This window comes from Daldinia childiae (genome assembly GCF_008694065.1).
Source record: "Daldinia childiae strain JS-1345 chromosome Unknown Scaffold13, whole genome shotgun sequence".
In the NCBI taxonomy this organism is placed as follows: Eukaryota; Fungi; Ascomycota; class Sordariomycetes; order Xylariales; family Hypoxylaceae; genus Daldinia; species Daldinia childiae.
Window position 1 is genome coordinate 1,283,885 of NW_022984654.1, and position 24,169 is coordinate 1,308,053.

General features: G+C 45.6%; 5 protein-coding genes across 5 annotated transcripts; 2 read left to right on the forward strand and 3 right to left on the reverse strand.

The window, feature by feature from the left end:
- Positions 1–1,954: 1,954 nt before the first annotated feature.
- On the reverse strand, positions 1,955–3,476 carry GL218_08749 (uncharacterized protein; the record flags this gene model as incomplete). The annotated part of the gene is made up of 8 exons (XM_033585557.1): positions 1,955–2,268; positions 2,325–2,472; positions 2,534–2,628; positions 2,681–2,848; positions 2,914–2,983; positions 3,127–3,140; positions 3,215–3,376; positions 3,440–3,476. The coding sequence occupies 8 exons, from the start codon at positions 3,474–3,476 to the stop codon at positions 1,955–1,957; spliced, it is 1,008 nt and encodes a 335-aa protein (XP_033440411.1).
- A 2,154-nt stretch (positions 3,477–5,630) lies between these two features.
- On the forward strand, positions 5,631–6,658 carry GL218_08750 (putative indole-diterpene biosynthesis protein; the record flags this gene model as incomplete). Its single annotated transcript, XM_033585558.1, has 2 exons — positions 5,631–5,996; positions 6,140–6,658. 2 exons carry the CDS (start codon positions 5,631–5,633, stop codon positions 6,656–6,658), a joined length of 885 nt encoding a protein of 294 aa, XP_033440590.1.
- Positions 6,659–7,989: 1,331 nt separating this feature from the next.
- GL218_08751 (Endochitinase 33) lies at positions 7,990–9,075 on the reverse strand (the record flags this gene model as incomplete). Its single annotated transcript, XM_033585559.1, has 1 exon — positions 7,990–9,075. The coding sequence occupies one exon, from the start codon at positions 9,073–9,075 to the stop codon at positions 7,990–7,992; it is 1,086 nt and encodes a 361-aa protein (XP_033440591.1).
- A 2,267-nt stretch (positions 9,076–11,342) lies between these two features.
- GL218_08752 (uncharacterized protein) lies at positions 11,343–13,979 on the reverse strand (the record flags this gene model as incomplete). The annotated part of the gene is made up of 1 exon (XM_033585560.1): positions 11,343–13,979. One exon carries the CDS (start codon positions 13,977–13,979, stop codon positions 11,343–11,345), a length of 2,637 nt encoding a protein of 878 aa, XP_033440592.1.
- A 6,609-nt stretch (positions 13,980–20,588) lies between these two features.
- GL218_08753 (uncharacterized protein) lies at positions 20,589–22,949 on the forward strand (the record flags this gene model as incomplete). Its single annotated transcript, XM_033585561.1, has 1 exon — positions 20,589–22,949. The coding sequence occupies one exon, from the start codon at positions 20,589–20,591 to the stop codon at positions 22,947–22,949; it is 2,361 nt and encodes a 786-aa protein (XP_033440593.1).
- Between the last annotated feature and the right edge of the window lie 1,220 nt (positions 22,950–24,169).

The following is a 24,169-nucleotide window of genomic DNA, read 5'->3' on the forward strand; positions in this document are numbered from 1 at the left end:
TCTAATAATTTTGGTATTCAAATAGTGGGAAAAAAAAAGCTATGGGTGGTGGTGTATGTAGTGTTGCATCCAGAGAAGAAAGAAGACAATGGGCTGGATTCATAGATGGGAAGGAAAGTTGCGGTGATGCAGGAGATTCCGTCACTACTGGGACATGATTGGATGCAACACCGGGATTCTCAGGAACCAGCGACAGGGTCTAGCAAATGTACAACAGACAGGTAGCTACAGCGCAGCTACAGCGCAACACAAGGCAGCTGGGGTAGCTCAAGAAAAAAATATAAAAAGTCGGCAATAGGGCCCCGCATTCTAATGGAGAACCCGCTTTGTATCGGGATGCGGGGCAAAAAGGACCAATGGAGAAAGCCGAGAGAACCAATCAGAAATTAATATGAGCCGAGCTGGACCCTGTTCTTTTAGAGTTTTAGATAGCCTTTCAGCTATGGATTTTACAGCCTACACTTGCCTGACCATAAACTTGTTGCTTGCTTGCTGCTTCTTGCTGATTGCTTAGCTATCTGGCTAGTTATCATCAACCAAACATGTATTAAACCAACTTTAGTACCAACTTTGGTATTAAATTTTTCATATCTCTTTTCGTTTCTATTCGAGACACACAACAAGAAACCATGAACTATCAGGGGTCCCCGTCCCGTCTTCAACATCGGAATCAAATACACAAAAATAAATAAAAGTCCTCGGCAACTCGCCGGAATCCTAATTGCCTATGCCTTAACCTAATAATATAAGAATCCGTCCACCCGCAACCGACTACTCCCGAAAACATTATCTTCTTCATTTCCCGCTTGGGAAGATTCCCGACAACTCCTGCATTCAGCAAAAAAGAATGACTGCCGGTGTAAATCACACATCATGTGGTTGGTGCCACGATACACCAATTCCTTTTAACCCCCAGCAGCCACCGAGGTCTTCCACGTCAGAAAATAATAGTCTATAAGTCAACTTTGACTAAATCGGCCATACTTCCGCTCTTCACACAGACCATAGGACCATACCAAGTAACAAACCCGCAATCGCGATTGGATCCCGCTCCGTACTGTCACGGGGGCTGATTATCCGCTACATTATAAATCCCAGGCGGCGGTAGTAGAAAGAAGCAAACAAGTTCGTGTCGAGAAGTAAAACACATCATCTCACCTTGGAAAAACTCCACGCGTGACCTCTTCGGCCCCCTGCAACGACGCCCCTCATCGTGGCAATTTTGTATAGTTCGGGTTCCCGCCGTGAGATCCGGCCTATGATAAAGATGTTCTTCCTGCCCTAGTAGACCATAGGATCCTACGCTTGAGGCCTCCTTAGTATTTATCTTGACCGCTAATATCAATGCTGTTTGACCGTTGCGACGTCTACTCGCTATGCGGGATTTACGTAAACCGTTCCGGGGAACCATGTAGTGCTTGAAGCAACCAGAAAGAAGGATCAGGTTGGCTTGAGATCTTGATCCGTCTAACGAAATTTACTAGATCTGCTAAATTACTTTCATCGTCTGAAACTGACCAGAGAAGATGAAGACTCTATTTCGAGATAACGAGGACAATCCCTATCGGTGAGGATAGCGCGCAGAATTCACGACACCACGTGCAATGCCTGAACGGAGATTCCCAGCCAAGCAGATTTAGAGGAGCCGACAGGGATATCGGGAGATCCTATGCCGACCTTCTGGAACCCCTATTTCGGTTAGTCCTTGGGGAAGAACATATGTAGGCACATAATATTACTCAAGGTGTATAGTATTGCACTATTTTATCACAGCTTTCTAACTAAATAGTCAGCTCTTACATGAGATTTCTCCCTATTTTATTAACGAAGCGGAATTATTAGATGACGAACGAGACCGATTTATGATTAACAATCTGGAATCTGGCCAACATGTCCGCCTTATACTTATTAGTATTATATTTCGCAAACATATAAGAGTTGTCTTTTTTCAATCTTAGTAGAACTGGTGACTCCAGAACTCGATGTTACCAGATCCGATATTCATCATCGCAACAACGTTGGTCAAAAATGTAATTCCCAAGATGTAAGGACCAGTACCTCCATTTCCGATTCCAGTTTGGCATAGGTTAGTCAGAGGGTCCCTCTCCTCCTTGTTTAGTAGATCCTTAGGGTTAACCCAGAAGGTAGTCCCTCCAATCTGGACCCCAAAACTTGGGGGGATAGCATCGCAGCTTGTAAAGTATGCACCGTAATTCCAGAGATATGATGCAGGCGGGTCGAACTTGCCATTGACCATTTCAGCCAGGTCTTAACCACAAGATTAGCTACCTATACCTTTGACTGTTTAAATAAAGTGTATTCACCTGGTGGGAGATAGATTAACGATGTAGCCGTGTCTAAGATGAACGGATAATGCCCGCCCGTCGTAATTCCCCCGAATCGAAAAGCTGTTGGTACGATGGTATAGAAAGATGGCTTCCAAGAAGTACTGTCTCTGTCGATCATATCCGCCTGATTTGTTAATGTACATACCAACTTATGGAAGACTTTAGTAGGGAATGAGCTTACATACAATGATAATAGGGGTCTGGTCGTGGTCGCTCTTACTAATATCTACTGGTGGCATTCCGCCGATGCTCACGGAACCAAGGGAAGAGTTTCTAGCCACTACCATTATATCAGTATACTTCTAGGAAAGAGGGAAGAGGAACTAGCATACTAGCAATGGTCCAGTATGGCGCGGTCAACCCACCGGTGACCATTGATGTAAAGAGGGGCGAATATGGAACTGAGAGAAACTGGCTATTGTCATAAATGTCGTCTCCCCAGTACGCGTTAGTGAGGGACGGGTAGGCGAGCCCAAGGATGCCAGAAGTGACATTATTACCTGAAAACTCAAGTTAGAGTACTAATGAAAAAAAGATGCTACCGAGAGATAAGGCATATACTAACCGCGCCATGTGCCTTGGCTAGCAATTGCAATTTCCTGATCGAAGACCGTTACTCCTGCAAAGTCGACGTCCTAGATGATATACTAATTAGATAATGGCTACTCCCGTGGATAATACAGGATACCCGTTAATATGTGTATTTACGTAGCCTGGATCTGCATAGGACATCCTCCGCTATTACTTTTACATTATGTAGGTATTATAAATTACTCACCATTTTCCCTAATACTATCTTAAAGAGTTAGCATTTTGTTCTTTCGATGACACTTCTCCGTTATAATTCCTTATAGAGTTCTACTTACGGCCCTGTACGCTTTCGCCGTCCCCGTATTTAATAGCAAAATGCATATTAGGCAGAGCCCCCCCAGTGAAATTGCCTGCGAATGCAGGGCCGAGAGCACATAGATCATCTGATACGGTCTCATTCAGACTCCCTTTACAGCTGAAGTTGGATCCTATGACCCCTGTAAATATGAGCTATGGTCAAAAACCTAACACGTGAACGAGGGTTCTCAATGTTGACTTACAGGTATCTGCAGACCCTGAATCTATAACAACGTCCATTTGCCGCCCATTGAATGAAGCTTGTACCGCATACTCGGCGGCATAGTGATTAATAGCTGTAACGTTTTCATACCCCTTTCCGCCGCTACTGCGTTGGACTTGACCAAGCAAGATCGCCGCGGAGCGACGTGGTTTGCGCACATCGTGGGGAATACGTCTCAAGTCTATATAGTTTTGGACCTTTCTATCAATAGATATTGAAGTAAGTGGCTTGGTACGACGGAACCGGAAACCGGGAAGAGATAGTGAGTGGATAAAATCCCCAGAGGTAAGGCTTTGGGTATAATTGAGCGAAGGCAACTGGACAAGGGTAGGGGCAGCTAGAGATAGGACCAGAAGCCCGAACAGAGCTAGTGGCTTTAGAGTCATCATATTGAATGTCATTCGGAGGGTCGTATTAAAAGTGTAAGTGGGAAATGGGTTTAATAGAAGAGGTTAAAGTTGTGGTTGGAACTGTCATCTAAGAGTGAGTTCGGTCTTAGACTTATAGAAATCCGAGGGCTTCAGAGTTGACCCTGCATAACATGTATTTAGACTGGGCACACGTACACACTACACATAGTCGTTCGTTTCGACAAGGATATGATTTGACATTGCCTTACCGATGTAAGAAGTAACCTACGTAGGAAGCCGTAATGAAATCAGGGGGGGGGGGAATCTGGACGCGGGTCACTGCAGATGTATAAGGTCATACATTACATACCTACCTAGATAATGTAAGTGATAGTATAGGTACGCTATAGCTATTTCAACTTGTTTGCATGTGGATATTTATTATAAGATATCCGCATATGGATCCGTATAAGATGCAGTTTATAGAAATAGCAAGTCATAACTAGGTAGTTGGAAGTTTGCTTAACTGAGTTACACACATCGACTGAATTCAGAGAATCGATATGTAAGTAGCACAGATACAAGGCACTCGCTTATCTGTCTGTATGTAGTATCTTGCAGTATGCTTTAGGATACATGTAACCGTCGTTCTTCAAGATTATGTCGCGCTTGTGTTATGTTTGACATTACTACTCGTAAGTTGATACTCTCTTTCAACATTGAAGATATACGCAGGATATATCTATATGAGAGTGATAAAACGCGGGTCGGCAACTTGAACTTCCGTTATGACCGATTAATAGTGATCAAACGGAGCAAGGGTTACGCCGAAATTACCCAGATCTATGGATAGATATGTATCTTGGCACTGCGGAGGCATCAAATATCCCTTCCGACCTTTGATATAAATACCTTATAAATATATAAATAATATAAATCCCAAACTAAGTTGTTATCATAACTTATATATATATACCATAGCGGAGGTGGGGGTTTTCAGAGAATGGTTATTTTTGGGGAACGGTTCCCTAATAGGGAACGTTCCCTTGATTCCAGGCCTCTGATTGGCTGAATCCGCAAATAAGTGGGTCTACATTTGGGATTTTTGGGCCCACCTTGGATCCCATGTTCTTAGTGCCAAGAACCATTCCCTGTTATAGAACCGTTCCCTTTTTGGGAAGCATTCTCGTCAATTTTACCTAAAAAAAAAGAAAAAAAACCCTTTTTGGTCAAAATGGCTAAGTACGGGAGGGGTTACCCTGTAATTTTTAAAAAAAATCATTTACAAAAACAAATTTTAAAAAAAAATTTTTAAAATTTTTTTTTTTCATTAAAGTTTTTTTTTTTTTAATAAAATAATATTTCGGAAGTAAAGGTTATAAGGGCTAAAAACCAAAAAATTGTACAATGAAATAATTCGATGAGATTGGCCACCTCGTCCCATTAGCTCAAATGTTTACACTTTAAACTTTAACCTTAATGGTGGGGTTTATGGTTACACGAACGCGAGAGTGGTGGGTTCGAGGACCAGTCCTTCTAATTTTTTGACTTTTTTGACTTTTAGACCCACTTTTTCACGTGAAAGTCACGTGAAATGACAAAATTCCACGATTTGGGAACCATTCCCTTTTTGAGAACCATTTTCACAGTAGGGAACGAGGCAACTGTTATGGTATGAAAACATTTCAGGGAACGTTTTTTTAAATAAGGAACGGTTCCCTGTACCCACATACCCCCGCTATGGTAGTTATATATATATATAACACGAGGAATTGATAATCAACAGACAATATTTAATAATTTAATAACTTTAACTACGAGATGGCATCAAACCAACCGGCCACGGCTGTGGTTAAACCACTATCGATGATGAAGGAACTGACTCCCTTCGTATATATCTATGAACCCGAATCTATCGTTACACGACAAACTACCCGATTGCGAGTCCCGAAGCTCATCTTCGTTGCATCGTGGATGGACGCACAAGACTTACACATTGCCAAGTATATCACGCGTTACCAAGCTATTTATCCTACTTCCAGGATCATACTGGCCAAGTTTGTCTTCAAGGAATCCATGTCTCGATCCCTTGCACAGAAAACTGTTGAACCTGCTTTCACATACCTTCTGTCCCAGCTCGATTCGGGCTTTCTGTCGGCATCCCCAACTGAACCTGAGATACTAACGGTATGCATGAAAACTCTGGCGTATTAAAACGAAATGCCTCTTTTTCATTGTTCTTTTTTACATCCTCCTAATTTTCAAAGACGTGTCTACACAAGATGGGAAGTTATACTTGGTGCTTTGCAAAGATACTAACGTGTATTTAGCACGTATTCTCGAATGGTGGCTCGACTACTATGCGGGCGTTATATGAACTGTTCCAATCTCAAACAGGGCGCCCCTTTCCGCTTCATGCTGCAGTATACGATTCGTGTCCCGGGTTATTTTCATTTTCTCCTACTTATAATGTAATGATAATCAACTTTCCTAAGGGCCTCCTACGGTTGATCGCGACTCCGTTAGTCATTGCGTTTGTTACCTGCCTCTGGATCTTGCATGCTCTAAGATTCATAACTGGCGAGAATTTCCTTTCGGTAAATTGGAGGGTTCTCAACAACTTAGACTTGGTCAAGCAGACGAATCGTTCATATATATACGGCAAAGCTGATCTCATGGTTGATTGGAGGCATGTCGAAATGCATGCAAGGCAAGCTGTGGCGAAGGGACTAGAGGTACGAATAGAAGTGTTCGAATGTAGTCCACACGTATCGCATATGAGATCAGATGGCGAACGATACTGGAGGATTGTCACGGAAACATGGGAAAGGACTATAACAGAGAAATAGATGACAAGTCTAGGAGGACTAGAACAGTAAGATATGTACCTCTTATTTGTACTATACTACTAATGGTTATATAACTCAATAGTATACAACTTGGAAGGAGACATAATTTAGCCAAATACAGGATCAATCCTATCCATAGGCAACAGTTTTATCTACGAGACACCTTGGTACATATACGTATTTAGTTTAGATCACATCGCACGAGGTATATGAACATAATGTTAATCCTATTTTATCATGAGCTGAGAGAATCACTGTTGGTGATATTCCCCTCCACAAAATCGATCGCGCTACTCTTCGCCAGCGTATAATTGCCGTACCTCAAGACCCGGTGTTCTTACCTAACGGCATGTCTTTCCAAACTAACATGGACCCGTTTGGTATTCCCAATGAAAACGAGTATCGTGCTGTGCTAAAAATTGTGAAGCTGTAGGATTTTATCGACGAGGGTGGTAGTCTCGCGACTGGAATGTTTGCGGATACTCTCTCAGGGGGGTCAATAGCAGCTATTCAATCTTGCACGTGCCATTCTGAGGCGGAGGCTTGGAACGAGACAACTTCAATCAGAATTAGGAGAGAAAAGCGTAATGATGGCGGGATCCTGCTTCTGAATGGGGTCAGTTCGAATGTAGACCGGGGCATAAACAGGGAAATACAGAACATCATAAGGGAAGAGTTCGAAGGGTATACAAGTCACCATGGCCAGCCACCGGTTGGATGTGGTGCTTGGATTTGACATAGTTATAGTAATGGATAAGGGAAGTATAGTTGAGACAGGCCACCCAAACACATGAATCCAGGTTCAGGGAGCTATGGACACTAGCTGATAGCGGGAATAACGGGCATAGCGTAGGGAATGTCTGAGACATAATCGTGCATGTGGATTCGACGATAGACCGATAACTTGCTAGAATGCCCCCTTTCTGCTCACGGAAAAGAAAAGGGGGTGGAGAGAACTATTCAAAGTATTTCAAAAATAAGAATATTCACAAAAGTCTGGTTTTAACGTATTAACCAAAAAAATAAATTAACTAAACTACCTAATATGATGCAATCTCGTCCGCTTCTCATGGGCGTAATTGGGGGTATCAATGGGGGACTATTCTAACTCTCCAGAACCTAGCCAGAATGAAACTTCCCTCTTAACCCAACCTGTAGGTATAATATAAATGTATGCACAGCAGGAAACTCCTGGGAACTCCTATATTATCTCCAGTAGAATCATCGCCTTTGGGCAGCCTACTAACTGCATTACGGGAGTCCCTAAAGAACTCCCAACGCCTCTACCCATCAAAATCGAATTAAATAGAAAAAAATTCAACAGAAGCCAGTCATGACTGCCACTCTCGTTGATGCGTTCGTCGTATCATCTGGGTAGCAGCGCTAGTAGATCGCGCAGCATTCCCTTTAGGTGGACACTTGACATCTTTGGAGATGGCATCTAGGAAGCTGGGGTTGGCCCAGACCTGAGACATGTCCCAGATCATGACCCCGCCAAAACTCGAGAACTGCTTGCTGTAGGCGATGATGGGGCCTAAAGCATTTGGTGCCTTGTACGACGCCTTTTCGGACGGGGTCACGGCCGTGGGGCCACCTGGGATGCCGAGGAATACCTTGGCGTTGGGGTTCTTGCTTGTGCGCGCCCACTCGTCCCACTGAGCCATATTGAAGCCTGTCTTCATAGGGTCGTTCGTATCTCGTGTTGAGACGGGATCGGAACCGGGGCCGTTGAAGACTCGGATATCGCATTTGCGGTTGTTATAGAACTGCACCATAACGAAGTCGAAGGCTACGGCCCCGTCGCCCTGCAGCATGGCCTGGTTGTTATAGTCTGGGAACGGGCACTGAGGCGCCGCGGAGAGGTAGAACTTTCGGTTGCCGCCGGCGTTGGCCTTGTCGATATTCTCGCGTAATCGCGCAGCGAAGGGTGCCATGTTTGGGAGCGGGGCTTCGATATCGAGATCGAAGCCATCGACAACTGCGTTACCGAAAGGACGGTTACCGCCGTCTCCATTACCAGGGGGGCCGAACATTGCCCAAATTTGGTCGGCCAGAGATTGAGCATCTTGTGGGCTCGAAGGCCCCGAAGTAAACGTAGCTCCTCCGATGGATAGTAATATAGTCTTACCGGCGTTCTGGCACGTGGTGATCTCCTCAGCCATGTTCTTATCATCGGCCATATTTGTCAAGTCTAACTGTATGGGGTTGAAGTTAGACACGAAGGCCACGGGAATGATGTCAACTTCGGCCCTGGTGCAGTATTCGGAAAGTGACTTCTGGGATTTGCCAGCGTCGGCGGCACCAGCCGAGTTTTGCCCCCAGTAGATAGCAATGTTGTCTGATGCACTAGCTTGGTAGCCAGCGAGGGCCTTAGATGCCCATAGGAGGGAAGCAGCTAGAGCTAAACGTGGAAGCATTTTGGTCTTTATGAAAGTCAAATAAAATGAAAAGAATTATAGTATTAGTCCTCGAAAGACAGCTAACAACTATAATATATCATAGATGAGAGACAGCGAAGCGGGATAGATATGCTTCTTTAGAAGAGAACGAGCGATGGAGGAGCAAGGAAGCTCTGTTATGAATACTAGGGAAGGCAGACATGATTAAGTCCAACTATTGGGAAAAGTCTAAGCACTTATATACACGTTTAAGGAGGCGCCAAGGTCAGACGAGAACAGAAGTATAAAACCGCTATGGTAAAGTATGTACTCCATGATGACATTAGAGGTTGGGATCCCGTCAAGGGTGTGGGAAGCATTCCAGACGACGGCGGCAGATTGTTTCCTGCTTAGCAAGTCGTCGGCATAGCCGTTCCTCTTGCAAATACTCAAATGCCACTTCGTGAAATGAATAATGTCTCTTCTTGTTAAGGGCACATGTAGTACATCGAAACCGTTTCCATCAAGATTATGGGGCCAACATTAGTCGTATGCACTTATCCTTGAACTCGTAGAAGCGCATCTTAGCGTGACCTGGCGTCAGGTACGAGAATTCTGTGTTCGACTGACAGGATAGTCAAGATACATACCTTGCCCTATAATTTGCAAGTGGTTGTAAGTAACCCCCCCTCCGAATATCGAATACACTACTAGTCCTGTGGCGTAGACTTACTATAAAAATTATCGAAACAACTAGGGTAGGTTAGGTCGAAAGCAATTGCGTTATAATAAAACTCTGTACGGATAATGCTTTAAGAATGCTAAAGCGTCCAAGCCGTGTGGCTTGAAAATATGTCAAGATTTGGTTACGATTCAGTCGCACGTGGCAACTAAGACAACTAAGACAACTAGGCTACCATAGCGTAGGTACGATGCTAAGGATGTTGGAGATGCTACTATCTACCGGACTTGGCCGGCGTCACATCCTGTCACTTAGGAGGATAGAGAATGATTAGCGTGTAGCGATAGTCCCTAAATAGTTCAGGGCACGGCACCAAAAAAGCACTTAGAGTTAACGGGCCGTGCTAACAGACTCGAACTCTATGTGACAACTCGGGCTCATTTAGGCTCATTATTCCACGTGAATTGCAGAATTCATGACAGGATCCATGATAGAATTAACTATAACACTAGCCCCGAGTCCCTCTGGAGTGTAATTGGCCTATCCGTTCTAAGGTTGTCTACACCCCCTTTTTGGACCCCTTTTTGGACCCCTTTTTGATTTAGAGTAAGTAGAACAAGAGGCTCTATTATGGAGGCTGATAACCCGAAGAGTAAAGTAAGAATAGGCATGACTCGCTTTTATAAGGGGGACCTTGTAGCCAGACAGCACGTCCGTACGTAGTGTATGTCTTAGTACCCATAGGATGGCTTATTAGTATAGTAATATCATTAGTTTTTGTAAGTCATGCTTCTTATTTCGACTCGCCTCGTTTGACCATGAGGCTAGACAGATATTAACGTCTAGGTACAGATTATGAAAATGCGAAGGAAATATCTTCACATCACGACTCAGCGATTTGGACTTGAAGCGCGTGAGTCGTTCCGTTCACCCACTACGTCGCAGAAAAGCTGGTTGGTTAATACGCTTCCTTTCCCCCAACTACTCGAATACCTCATCAACTTCTATTTACGGAAACCCTTTGAAAATTTTACACGAGATGACCATACCAATTTTTCACGCTACTATTCATACAAAACTCCGTCCGGCATTACTTACTCAAAGACCAGAAATAATCGACATATACTACCCAGTCAACATCACTATCCTGGGTCTTCTAGGTTAGTGGCCTTCATCCCTTTACTGCGGTTATTATTTCAAGAACGCAAGCTACATATTACATAACTTTTGATGCTGAATTAATTCTATCAGGTCATAACCTTTTGTATCTAAACGAATAATGACTACGTTGGTGTGTATATATACCTATATATTATTAGGTGTATGCGTCGCTCTGCCTCTGCTGCCTCTACCCCAGACTCGGTCCTTTCTGTATTTACCACTATTACCACAGCCTAAAAATTACATTGGTTATAATATGCTATAACTATATATACCTATGCCCCCCCTTTCGAATACCTTCTTCGAACACCAATGCTGCCTCCCATGCATAATACAATATACCCCATTAAGACCAGTTATGAAACGCCGGCGCGATGCTTAGGAGAATTAAGTAAATATAGTTTAGTTTCACTTTACTCCTCAGTGTCGTAGAGTATCCCGGGTCCTAGGGCGAGAAGGACCCCTAAGGCAAAACGCTCTGTCTCCATCGCTCTACTCTATCCATTTGAGCGGGTGGCTGTACTTGCATCCCGTAAGGGGTGCTCACTTGGGCACCAAGTCCGTTTGTAACACCGTAGGAGGGTATCGGGGCACCCATAGCTCCACCCGCAAGGTAGGTGTTGCCCATCATACCACCGCTTGCTCCCGTGCTTTGATTAGGATAGCCACCTAAAGCTGTGCTGGTTCGCGTATAACCAGTTCCGCCGCCTGTACCGTCGTTGAATCGACCAGACATATACCCCCCGGGTTGGTTTAAATTTGGTGTGCTAAGACTAGAAGGCATCTGACCACGAAGTATAGCCATCTTCTGATCCTGATCTTGTCTATATCGGGCAGCTTCTTGTTGCTTTACTTTCTCTGCTTCTGCCCTAGGATCACGCAGAAGAGTCTTCGACCCGCGCGTACCAAGCACATCAGCAAGCGAATGCCGATTCGTAAGTTTTCGTGCGTCGCCAACCCCACCACTAAGTAGGTTGCCAGTTTCTCCTTGTTCGCGAGCTTCTCGTTCTGCTTGCAGGCGGCGGCGGCGCTGCCCTAATGTCTCTTCCTCTTCTTTAAGCTGAGATTTTCGCTTATCCTGGCTCTTGTCATCACTTTCGTCCTCCTTAAACGCCTCGCCTAGCTGACTCAAAAGTTCCATTGAAAACGCAGAACTGACGGGTCTAGCTTGAGGAAGAGGATTATCCGCTTGCTCACGCGATCTTAGGCGCCGCATACGCTCCCCGAGAGTTTCACCTTCAACTTCCTCTTCCTCGGGAGTGTGTAAACGGAGTTGTGGGCTTATGGCCCCCAGGCTATTACTTCCATTGTGGAGACCCTGACCAAGTGTCATCATGCTTTGCCGTTTCATTGAGCTAACCTCTCTTCCTTGGAGTCGGTCACGACGTTGACTTAAGGGTTCGCTGTCTTCCAACTCACGCTGCTCCATCAAACCAAGGGGCCGATTGATCTCAGCGATCGCGGCGGTTATATCATTACCTTGTCCCTTCGCGGCCATAAGTAATCCTAACGGCGTATCTTCGTCGTCCGAATTGGTAGCTGGATCCGCGCTTGGGTCCTCCCACGCAAGATTTACTTTCTTGCCTTTGCGTGCGTCACTTTCGATCTGAGCGACCGTATCCATCTCAAGTAACGTAGAGTGCAAGCCGTTAGGGAAAGCACTAGCAGCCGGCCGAGTGCGCAATTTCTGTTGCTGCTTTCGCATCTGGAGCTCGGCCAATAAAGTCGTCGGGGGCCCATTATATACTAGCTCCTCGTCACCTTCTCCGTCTTCATCAGCGTGATTTGGTACCGCTTCGCCGTCGACAGAACCAGCCAAATGTTCCCTTTCATCGTCTTCTGCTTTAGCGTCCAGACCCCCGTTGATCTTCGTACCTCCAGCGATGGTATTGCGGCGCTCCTCTTGAGATTCTGAATGTCGGCTAAGAGCACTTAGCTTTCGGAGGTGTAGAAAAGAGCTTCTCTTCTTAGGCTCTAGCAAATCGGTAGCGCTAGCACGTTTCATATGCGACTTGCGTTTCTTTTCTGTCCCGTATACCTCTGATCCTAATGTTCCTGCGAACGCGTGATCGGTAAAAGCAGAAACAGGCGCCTTAGCAGAAGCGTCTAGGATACTATCTAGGGTGGCCATTGCAGAGCCATCTTTAAGCTGGATAGTGGGTGATGGCTCTGAAGGTAGGTCGAAAAAAGCACTGGCACGTAGTTGTGGTGGTAAGCCATCAAGATTAGGTATCTTCGACTTCCGCTTGTCTGGGTTAAGAGCCGAAGTATGGGTTCCATGCACTTCGTCATTCCCTTGCCCGTAGCTGGACTGAGAGATAAATTGAGAGTCGCGTTGGCTATTTGTAGCCGGTTGGGTTTGCGGGTCTGCGTCTGAACTATTTAGCGGCACAGGGACGAAAGATTCGGCGGTAGGCCCCATGGGTTCGAGCGGAGGTTCGGGTAAATACTCTGGTAGCCAAAGGGTGCCAGATTTGCGGTCCGGCTCTGACATTTTGCTCAGGACCTGCGATCTACGAGCGTCACGTGCTTCAGCTTTGGGCTTTTTGGAGAGTTTTTGTGGCAAGTTGAGCATTAAAGGAACACGCGCTGGGTAATAGAGCATAGTTTGGCCTGTTTCGGGATCCATGTACGACTTTGGCCTAACGGTTGGTGGAGCGATTGGTCTAGATATGGTGGGTTTCGAATAGCCTGGCTCTTCTTGCATCCTTGATAAAACAGGGTCGAAAGGACGTAGGAAGGGGGCATCCATTGATGGTCCGTTAGAGAACGAGGGCATAAATAGCGAATCCTCCAGGTCAACGTCGGATGGGCAATATGCCCCATCAAAATCTGCGAATGCTCTCTCCGCCTGCTCGTACGTGCCAGCAGACCCAGCAGTGGGAGGCCTGATATCATCACCATTATGACCGTATCCTTCTTGTGTCTCAGTAACACCATGGCTCCAATAATCATGGCCACTCGACATCCCGAACTGTTCTGCATTAGGTGTAAGATCGATGTCCTCCATCTGGGGTATTCGTAATGTCTCATCTGTCGGTTCTTCGGCCAATTTATCAGCTTCGTCCATAGCCGCTGGTGTAAGCGTAGTAGGCTCCATCTCGGCAATATCTGTTAAGGTCGGCTTAGATACCGACTTAACGCTCCGTGTAGAAGTCTTTCCAGGTCCGTGCCTCGACATGACGTTACCAACCTCAGATTCAGGTCGCGATAGAGGACCAGAACCAGATCGCATCCGCGTTGGATTAGAAACTAGAGAAGAGTCTGACATTATAAATCCAGCGGGGGAGTAACCACCGTAGCGTACCGCGTTATTAGTATCTAATATAGAGCTGGTGGTTGAGAGCGGTTTAATCGCAGTGAAAGACACCGGTTCGTTATTTTCAGGAATCGAGCCTATGCTTACAGCTAGGATTGATGACCGTCGGCTTTCGTTGCGTTTCTGTTCGTCGTGTAAGTCTCGAATTGCATCCTCGATTGACGAAGTCATCGACAGCTTTTCAGCTGTGGCCTCTAACTGGGCAATATTATTTGCATAAGAGACAGTCCGTGGATTTAGATCGGGAGTAGGATGGCGTAAGGAAACACTTTTTGTAGAGGCAGTGCGAACAATAGGTTTCGGCTGGAGTATTATAGGCTGTGGTGGTTCTTGGTGTTGATGTTGAGACAACGTCTTATTTACTAGTGACTCTCCAGTCGAAGCATCATTAGTCCCTTTAGAACTTGAATAGGCAGTTTCGACATAATTCGACGCGGATTTCTTCTCGGAAGAAGTATTATTAGAAACTGGGTTGGAAGCGATGTCGTCTGGGCGTGGACTAGACGAAGGAGACGAGAAGGCAGTGTCAGGAGATAAAAGACCGTATTCGTTACGATTGTTACGTGTGGCTCGTGCCGGTGATAACGATTGGACCATGTCGCCGATGCTCATGCTAGCCCTGGTCCTGGTTGTGGCCGTGCCAGCAGCTAACTTATTATGGCTCTTCCTCCCTTGAGAATTATTTCCAGGCGCATCACGGCCCTCACTTTCGGCAACTACCCCAATTCTCGAATAGGTATCGCTATCCATTGAAAGAGGAGTAAAAGTCGATTCGACAGCTGGGAGGAAAGGCATGGGTGACGAGGAGCGCGCTAGCGAGAATGGTGTTGAAGGTGATGTGTCACCATTTCGATCGTCATCGTCATTATCGTTCTGAGAAACCTCTCCATACATCACACCCATATTCTTCGCCTAGTATTCTTGTCCTTAGATTATCCTGGGATGTACGGTAGGGCTCAGACAGGGCTATAAATTAGAGAAGGCGAATCGTATAAGTTAGTAGTGGGTAGTTAAGTGTAATATGTCGCGAATGAGTTTTCGTTCCCCGATACGAGATAGCTCAAGCAGAGAGCAAATAATATAGCATGGATTTGAATATAGAATATAAGGAAAGAAGATAAGGGTAAAAGTAAGCCGTAAAAGGAAGAGGTTTCGGCCGATCTGACGAGATACAGTTGCACGTAGATAGCAAGTAGAAGCAATCCAAGAAAGTAAGCAGACGAGGCAGAGTAGATGAAAGCGATAAGATGTCCCCCTAGACAGGACAAGACCCAGACAAGATAGAAGCAACGAAAACAAATATTGGAATTAAGAAAAAAAATTATGTATCTCAAATCCAATCCTAGCCCGCCGATGCAAGTTTTTTTTTTTTTGTTATTTTCTTTTTTCAATCAATCAATTAATTTTCCATGATCACTGGGATTAAGATCGGGTCATTATCCTTGTCTGGTTGGGTGGTGTACTCTGTGTTCTCTTTGGAGCTGGCGCTGCGACGTAAAGGAACTGAATTGGACGAAAGAAAGAAAAACGGCTCGGCGGGTCGCATAGGAATATGGGGCGGAGAACGGCAGATGGTGGTAGTATGTATGTGTAAGAGCTGCATGCCGAACAGAAAGTAGCAAGGATCATGGAAGATAGAGAATTGCTTATTGTGCCTGAATGGACAATGGACAATTGATAGGATATACCTTCCTACATATTATCTATATACTTCCATCGTACCTTATCTTGAGTACCTTATGTATGTATGTAGGTATGTATGTAGATAGACCATGTGGCTTCCATCCAGTGGCATCTTGTAGGAGGTAGTTACCCCAAAAACCTTGAACCTTGATTATCACCTGCGTCGTTGCTACTTGTCAGACATACTCCGACGTAACAAGTTTAGCGGTCCGGATACCGTACCCAGCCAGCAGCCAGCAAGCGAGGTCTTTACTATATTAGGTAATATACCTACAGGGTTTACCTGGACCTGCAGATAGCCAACGGGTCGGGGAAGATAAAAAAAAAAAGGCTTTTCAAAGATGGTATCTCTACCAAAACAGTAAAACATTCCCTTCCCCCTTAATAATCTAACATGTCTTACGCCTATAACCAGTTATTATTAGTTACGTGATATGAGTAGCACAAATTCCCGTATCGACTAGTTAAAATATTTAATAACGCCTCTATAAAATACGAAAAGGAGCGGGGCAAATTTTTATACTTCTTTTACAGGACATTCTAACTAGCGGCTTATTTAACCCACATTTCTATTTATTAAGTGAGGTACCTACATTCTTTTACAGTGCTCTCAACTTCTTAAGAGCTCCAGAATCAGCTTCATAAGCTATCCTCACTATTAAAAAGATAGAAGAGGGGCTGTTTAGCCCGATCGATCCAAGCTTCAAGATCCGTTTACATGCAAAATAAGATACGTCATTACAAACCTAGCCCAAGGTGGAGTCTCTCGATTTTCTGTCCTTACATAGATCCGTTGCAGGATCTAAAACTACCTAGGTACCTAACCTAGCCTATGTATACACAAAAAACGCCGATCTCGTCGTAGCTTTTGCATCCTCAGAACTTCGACGTTCAGTTAAGAGAAAGCTAACCTAAGGATTTCTGTATATAATATATAATAGCTTATCATCCCGATAGTTACGTTGGATATCTAACATAAACAGCGCAACTACCGGTATTACAGCCTAATATCACGATGCCCTGTCACGTCTTATCAGAAGTGCTGCATAACCTACATACCTACCTAAGACATGCATGCAGCATGTGATAGCGACGGGATGCCGTTTTGGGCACTAGACAACTTAAAATTCTGGCGTTCTGTACAATCGCGTACGATATTGAGACGCCACTAAATAGAACTTGTTCCAGAGCTTTTTGTTGACTTTTGCGGTAGTAGAATGTGGCGGCGGGAAACGCAAAAGCAAAAACCTCAGACTCGCCCTTCATTCCCGTATGATATTTTAAAGCCGCCTCGTCCGCGTTAGCCAGGCTAGATAATAATATAAGACCACTCCATTAGATTACATTACAGCCTTATCAAGACAAGCCATCAAGTGCCTACATGTAAAATATATCTTGGCGTATCTATACATGTAAGTAGCCGTTACATCTAACCAGCCTTATGTGATAGCTACCTACGTACTGCTTCTCATGCAGGTCGGCCAGATTATCAGCCAGATTGCCTACCCAGGTACATAGGTAGGTATCCTGCAAGAATAAGCGCCTTCAACGCATAGCCGTCATAAACTTTTATAATAACGAAAACGAAAACAGCTTCGGACCGAGACGCTTAGCTCGCGAAAACCCGCTGCTCTTAACTATCGAGATCAACAATGAGACACCGTGTCGATGAAAGACAGCCGTACGCGTGTGAAATTAAAAAGTCGCACGGGGGACTCGTTTCGGCTTTCAACAGTTAGAGCCCCCCAATCGTGCAACTTGGAAGTATCCAGCAGCCCCTATTATTGAGATCGTATTCCTCCACTCTCATCTCCCCAAACGAGCCGTCATCTTAGGCACCGCATCTCGCGCATGCCTACGTCCCGCCAACAAGGTAACAAGGTAAGACGGTAAGCTATGACCATCACATCTGTTCCTGTGACATTGGACACGTGCATCCAGAGGAAACCCCAGGTTCCAGCTTGCGAACCGTGTAGGAACTCCGAATGCCGCATCTATTAGGTTAGGTACCCAGTTCGGTTGTAGGTGCCCAACTATTCAATCTCGTTCGCTAATCAACGGAACGGCTAAAAATACCTTGGCCGTTCACATATATGCGGTAATAACATACCCTAACCACCCAAACATGTCGGTGTAGTGGTATTCGGAGTTAACTATAAAAAGAGATTACTATCAATAGATAGTTGGGGATCCCACACTTAGACTCTAGCTGTCAAAGTGCGAGGGTCCTAGGAGCAAATCTTTGATTATCAAAAGTAAAAGAAAGAAAGAAAGAAAGATAAAGAAGGGGGGGAGAGGAAAGGATAAGAACAATCGCGGAGTTAGCGTTGCACATTTCTCTCCACAGATCTCCCTTGCGTAACCATAACACGGAGCACGATAGCGCGCCGGCCCTAGCCAATGCGGTTGCCGAACTATGTTACCCCGGAGCTGCACGAGGCGGTCCCGAACAGTCGGTGAAAGTATCGAAGACTTGGCCGTCCTGTAGCCTGTAATGTGACTATTAGAGGAGCCAATAATGAAAATGCGATTCTTGGCACCTCTCCTATTTATTATTAGGGCTAGATCGTAGAACAAGCTTCATATTGTCTGCGATAGAAGGTCAGTCCGACAGTCAAATAAGAACCCGAGCCATATAGTACGTATGTAGAAACCCTTTTTGGGTTGAAATGCCAGAGGCGGAGAACAGCCAAATCTAGGCTAACACTACGAGATCCGTTGAAATCAGAGTAGTAAAGATCTTCAAACAGCAAAACACGCGCACAAGTGGTTTAATCATTTCTCTTAATTACTACACGTATGAGGCACGTATAGAAGAGTGCAGGTCTCAGTCCAACCCAACAAGGTAGCTGTATCCGGTAGCTCTGTTTGTATAGTTAGTAATGGAAAGGGGGAGTTGAGACGAATTTTGATATGTGTAATACCGGACCCGCACGAGGACGGTCATGCGTAAGTAAAAACATGTTGAGCGGATGCCGGTATCGTGAGCTGCTGTGCATGCAAAGCCGGATACGGACCAGTTGGACTATTCGATACTATTGAGCGAGACACCCGATTCCTCCCAAGCTCTTATCGATTTACTATATCGTTCGTCCGGAGCAAAGGGTTAAATTCGGCTAACCCATCCAATCCGAATCCAATCCAAAGATTCGGGCGCCGGCTGGAGGCTAGAACCTTGAGCATACGTATTATACGTTATATATGATGTCAAGACTTTTGATGTTGAATTTATAACCTAGATTACCTAGTGTACATACACTACATATCCCATACCCATTATCTACCTATGTACCCCGTCGCGCGGATAGTAAAATCTGGGGAAACGTACCGAATACTAACCAGAATACTATGAGAATACTATGTAGACAAGACTTCATGCGCTCGGGGTTAAGAGATAAGACCATTCGGGAGATACTCAACAGCTCCTCTGCTCCTTTTTAGAGAGAAGCAGCATCCCCAACTTACCTTCGGATTGTCGGTCAATAAAGGGGATGGTGTAGAGGGGCTGCACGAAGTCCTGCAGACGTACGAGGCCTGGTTCTTCCAGTATTATACATACATGTAGCTGATAAGGTACGTGTATTGTATAATTGACCTTACTTTATTAATTGAGTCGGAGCCTAAAATGACTTGATTACCCCCAGTCCCTTGCGTGCGTGAGGATGAAGATGAAGATAAAAATACAGAAATATGGGAATATGGGAAGCTCTAAACTACGTACATAACTAGCTGCATGTATATATGAAGCTTCTAAAGTTATTATGCAATAATACTACCTTTTTCAGAGACAATGGAAGGTTCCAAGGTTCTTTACTACCGCCCAAATCTCGTCCAAGCTTGCCAATTTGCCAATTTGCGAAGCCGGACCATTACATACATACCATGTATATATACCTAATGCATGTATATATACATTTCCTTCTATACGCCATGTAGGTAGTGCTCACATTACGACATAACATTTGTAACTGCATTTATAAGTACCGTATACATGTTACCTTCTCTTAGCCACTCAGCCCCAATGGCCAATTCAGAACGTTCTAGGTCGATGCCGACACTACCCACCACTAAAAAAGACCACCACTAAAAAAAAACCGCTATCTTTTCATTGACCATGAAAATGCATGTTTGCAAACACGAAAGCCACTAAGATGATTACCATTCCAGGTATTCCTGCCCATTCCTACCACTACCACTCCCCATTACTCTCCCACCCACTCCCGGCCTCTCCTTTCTATTTTTTTGGTAACTCCATAGCTCCACTCACGATCCACTTCCCCCACTGCCCGGAGGAGGCCGCGGAGTCTTCAATGCAAACTAGCGGTGCGTCGTTTATGGCCTTGCGTCGACTTGGGTCCATGGCATCTTTTTGTCACGGGGTTAGAAACGAGCTGGGGTTAATAATACCTGATTCACCAGATTCTGGGTTCCGGGTCGGATCCAACTATTATTCCTACCTGTTATTATTTATCTCTTTTCATTCTTCTCCTTATTCGGTCGACAACGTTGACGTTAGAAATTATATGTAATTCATTTTTGCCGCATTTCCTTTATTTCTCTCGCTATTACCTTACCACTACTACCCGCCGCTAGCTACACATAGCTACACATAATTTCCAGCGACTCGGGTTCTTTTACACGTTGTTACTTTATCCCGAGTTGCTATTTGCCTCGTGTGATCACCGACAACGGGAAGACAACTTAGAAATGGCGTCCGGCGAAGACGAACCGATGCGTGATGCTTCAATTTCCGAGGCCCCTCCTATAGCAAGTCAGCCCGCGCCCGCACCCGCATCCACGGCGAAACCCCGCCGTCGGTTTGCCCCCCAGCTTGTTGAGGAATCTGTAAAGTCGTCAGCGAACAAAAGATTAGACCTTCCTCTAAAGCCTTTAACATTGACACCCCCGGATTCGACGGTTAACTCGACTAGACGACCTACGAGGGACGCTTCAGTTCAGGTGAGCGACATTGAAATGCCGGATGCGCCACCGGTCAAACCCATTCGGCGCTTTGCTCCAGTTCCAATTGAGACGACATTCGACTCGTACAGGGTGAGCAACAGTAGTATTAGGAAAAATCCCGTCGGCCCGACTGCAGAATTAACACCGGACCCTTCGCCAACATCCCCATACGCACCGGCGTTCCTAGAAGGGGAAAACAAAGAAGATCAGAGACAATCCGAACAATCGCAAAAGAAACCCAAGAGAAAGTTTGCCCCGCAATTGATTGAGACGACAAGAAGATCCAAAAAGGCAGATCAACCAGGCCCCGCCACTAAGCCAATAGATAAGACGGATATCACTCCTGGTACAAATCATATCTATGCTCCGAAGCCAAAGCGAAAAGCTGCACCTAGGCCTGCTGTTTCAGGTATATCGAATGCTACCGGCGATGGTGATGGCTATTTAACACCACGGAGGCAGCAGTCTATGAAGCCGCATCCAAATACTCGAAGAAGCACGCGACAATCGTATACTCCCGATCTCGATACTATATTATCATCCGAGTCGGATAAGTCTTCTGAGGAGAATGACGACGATGAGGATACACCAGTTATCAATATTGGGGTTCCGGCTCTTTCTAACGGAAACCCGGAACAGGATGATGACGATGTTGGTAGCGATTCGTGGAGTAGCAGGCGTTACCATGTCCGCGAGAGGAGAGAGTCGTGTGACGAGGAGTTTTCGGGCTATCTATTAGCGGTAGCCGCTAGGGAGGCGCACAGACAACGCGAGCTCGAAGCGGCTATGGCTGCATTCCCCAACGGTGTACGACCCGAGGGTGTGGAACATTTCCTCGTTAGAGATAATTCCGAGGATGAGGATCCCCTTGCCCTAGATGAACGATTAAGGCATGGAACCTCACAGCTTCTACGACGCAAGGAGTCGGACCCGGGCTGGGCCGTTAAGGAAATGCGAGCCCATGCCGAAAAGCTAGCTCAAATCAACCAAGAGAGGATGAATATTGACGAAGAGCTGGATCACGTTGATATACCTCCTCCTCCAGCAGACCCGTTATGGACAACATCCGCGTTCCGAACATCTCTTGATGAAAATATGAGAGATGCTCCAAGCCCAATCATAAACGCGCATTCACCGGCTCTATTAGCCAGGGTAGATTCGCATCCTCGCGCATCCTCGCCCGTGGTCCTCCCACCAGAACCTGGCTTTCATGCTAGCCCATTTGGTATCCCTTTTGCCTTTCGTAATAATGAGCCCGAAGACCCTCAGATGCGGAAGATGCGCATAGCTGCCTCGCCGCCTATGCTTGGTGGTGGTCTACAGTTCCGCATGTGTCCTAGCCCAAAGTCGACACGTATGGAGCCCAGTCATCAGTATTGCAACCTTGAGAAGCCTGAACGGCGAGATGCTACGGGGGCCACAGGGCTATGGCGTGGCTACTGTTCTACGAAGGCCAACGACGCCGTAGAGATGACACACCCAGGACCCCATCTACTCATGACACCGCAAGAGCCAAATTCCCCGCATGACCCTTTCTCCGCCGCTTTTACCGCATCTATGAGCATTAGCGGTGTCATAAGCGGTGCACAGTCACCTGGGGCTACGTCCCCGACAGGCAGAGGCTTTCATGTGCTCTCGGGATTGGATGAACGGCTAAAAAAGGCGAAGGCACGCAAGGAATTTGAGGAGCGCATCGCGGCCGAGTTTGATGATGCCTTCGTTACGCAGGTTTACAACTATCTCAGTCTCGGATATCCCGCTACTGCACGTGCCTTTGATGGTGAACTGAGTAAGATCAGCGGCATCGACATCGTGGAATTGCGCAAGGATGATCACATAAAAATCGAGAAAGGTTTCATGCTGCAAATGGAGATGAGCGTCCCCAAGGGTAGTTCAATGACCGACTCCGACAGCGGCGAGGAGACACCACTGCGTACGCCTGAGGAGGACGAGAGAAGAACTCGCAGGAGAGCGAAGCCACCTCGGTGGATAGCATTGAAGCTTTATATACGCGAGTGGGCACGCCAGCACCCCGTTCTTAATGACTCTGGGACTGGTGAGATGGCCTGGGGTGTCAGGGCTAGGAGAGGCAGTTGGGCTATCTAGAGGGAAAATTAGGGAAATAGTGATGCATATTTTTCTTGCGTAGCGCGGAGTATTTGTTGTGTTTTGTTAGCCAGGGGAGTATCGGGAAGCATGAAGGTCACTTGTTTGGGTACCTTAGGTAGTATGATGGGTTTGGGTTTACCATAGAAAAACATCACCTGTTCAGGAGGATCTCGGATGTGTATATGATTCGCTCACGGTATAGCAGCCATGGAAATCCAAAAGGAGAGGGGTTTTTTCGGGTTTCTCGTATCATTGGGTTGGCGTTATTTGGAGAGCCATACTGTTTGTTGGGCAGAGGAGACGAGCAGCGAACTCGATGCGAGTTAGAGAAGAAGCAATTTACTAGACCAGGGCGATGTTAAGAGAGGCCCGGTCAAGTACGAAAGCAAGCGAAGATAAAAAGAAGCCATCCTTTAAATTCAAGATATTATGCTTCGAGGTCTATCATGAGATGGTTGGATAGCTACGCCGTGTACAGGCGTGTAGGCCTGTTTAATAGATATATAATCATCATAGAGGTTTACATAGTATTGTGGTAGTGTCTCAAGGGGTTACCCATGTTGGATAGTACTTTATTTAATTACTTCATATGTTTCGTTGTTTATGTAGATACCACAGTATGGTACGCACTGCTCGTTGGATGTAATTTGATATAACTAATAGTATATGAGAGAAATCATTTTAGATCCCAGATACATATCAATTATATATATTTAATCTATCGAGGTCGAAGCCCCCTACTTCGCTCTCCATGGCCTAATGTCAAGACTCATATTATTCAGATTATCATCTGCGGGGTTCAAAGAGTCAGTGCCAGGTTCTCCAAAACGCCAGCCTTCTAGATTCCATCCATTAGCGGGCGGGGTAGCTATTGTGAAAAATCCAAGTTGATATCCCACTCTACTGTAACCTTCCCCAATTGTGCTACTGTCGAATCGTGCAATATGCACGTCCACTGGGGTGAACCTCCAGCCTCATTGGGTCTCTCATATGCAGTCCTGTACGGCTGGGTCTACCACGTTCGGTCTGAGATCGTTACCTTGTCGTATAAGTAGCCTTATTTATGCAGCCAGCTAACAGGGTTGCAGGCGATGCAATCGTCTATGCAATCGTTTATCAATGGCGAGATGCGGGGAACACGCCAAGTCATAAACGAGTATATAAACATATAAGAGATAAGGTATGGCGCTTGGTTTCCCTAAGATTCGTCTGCAAGA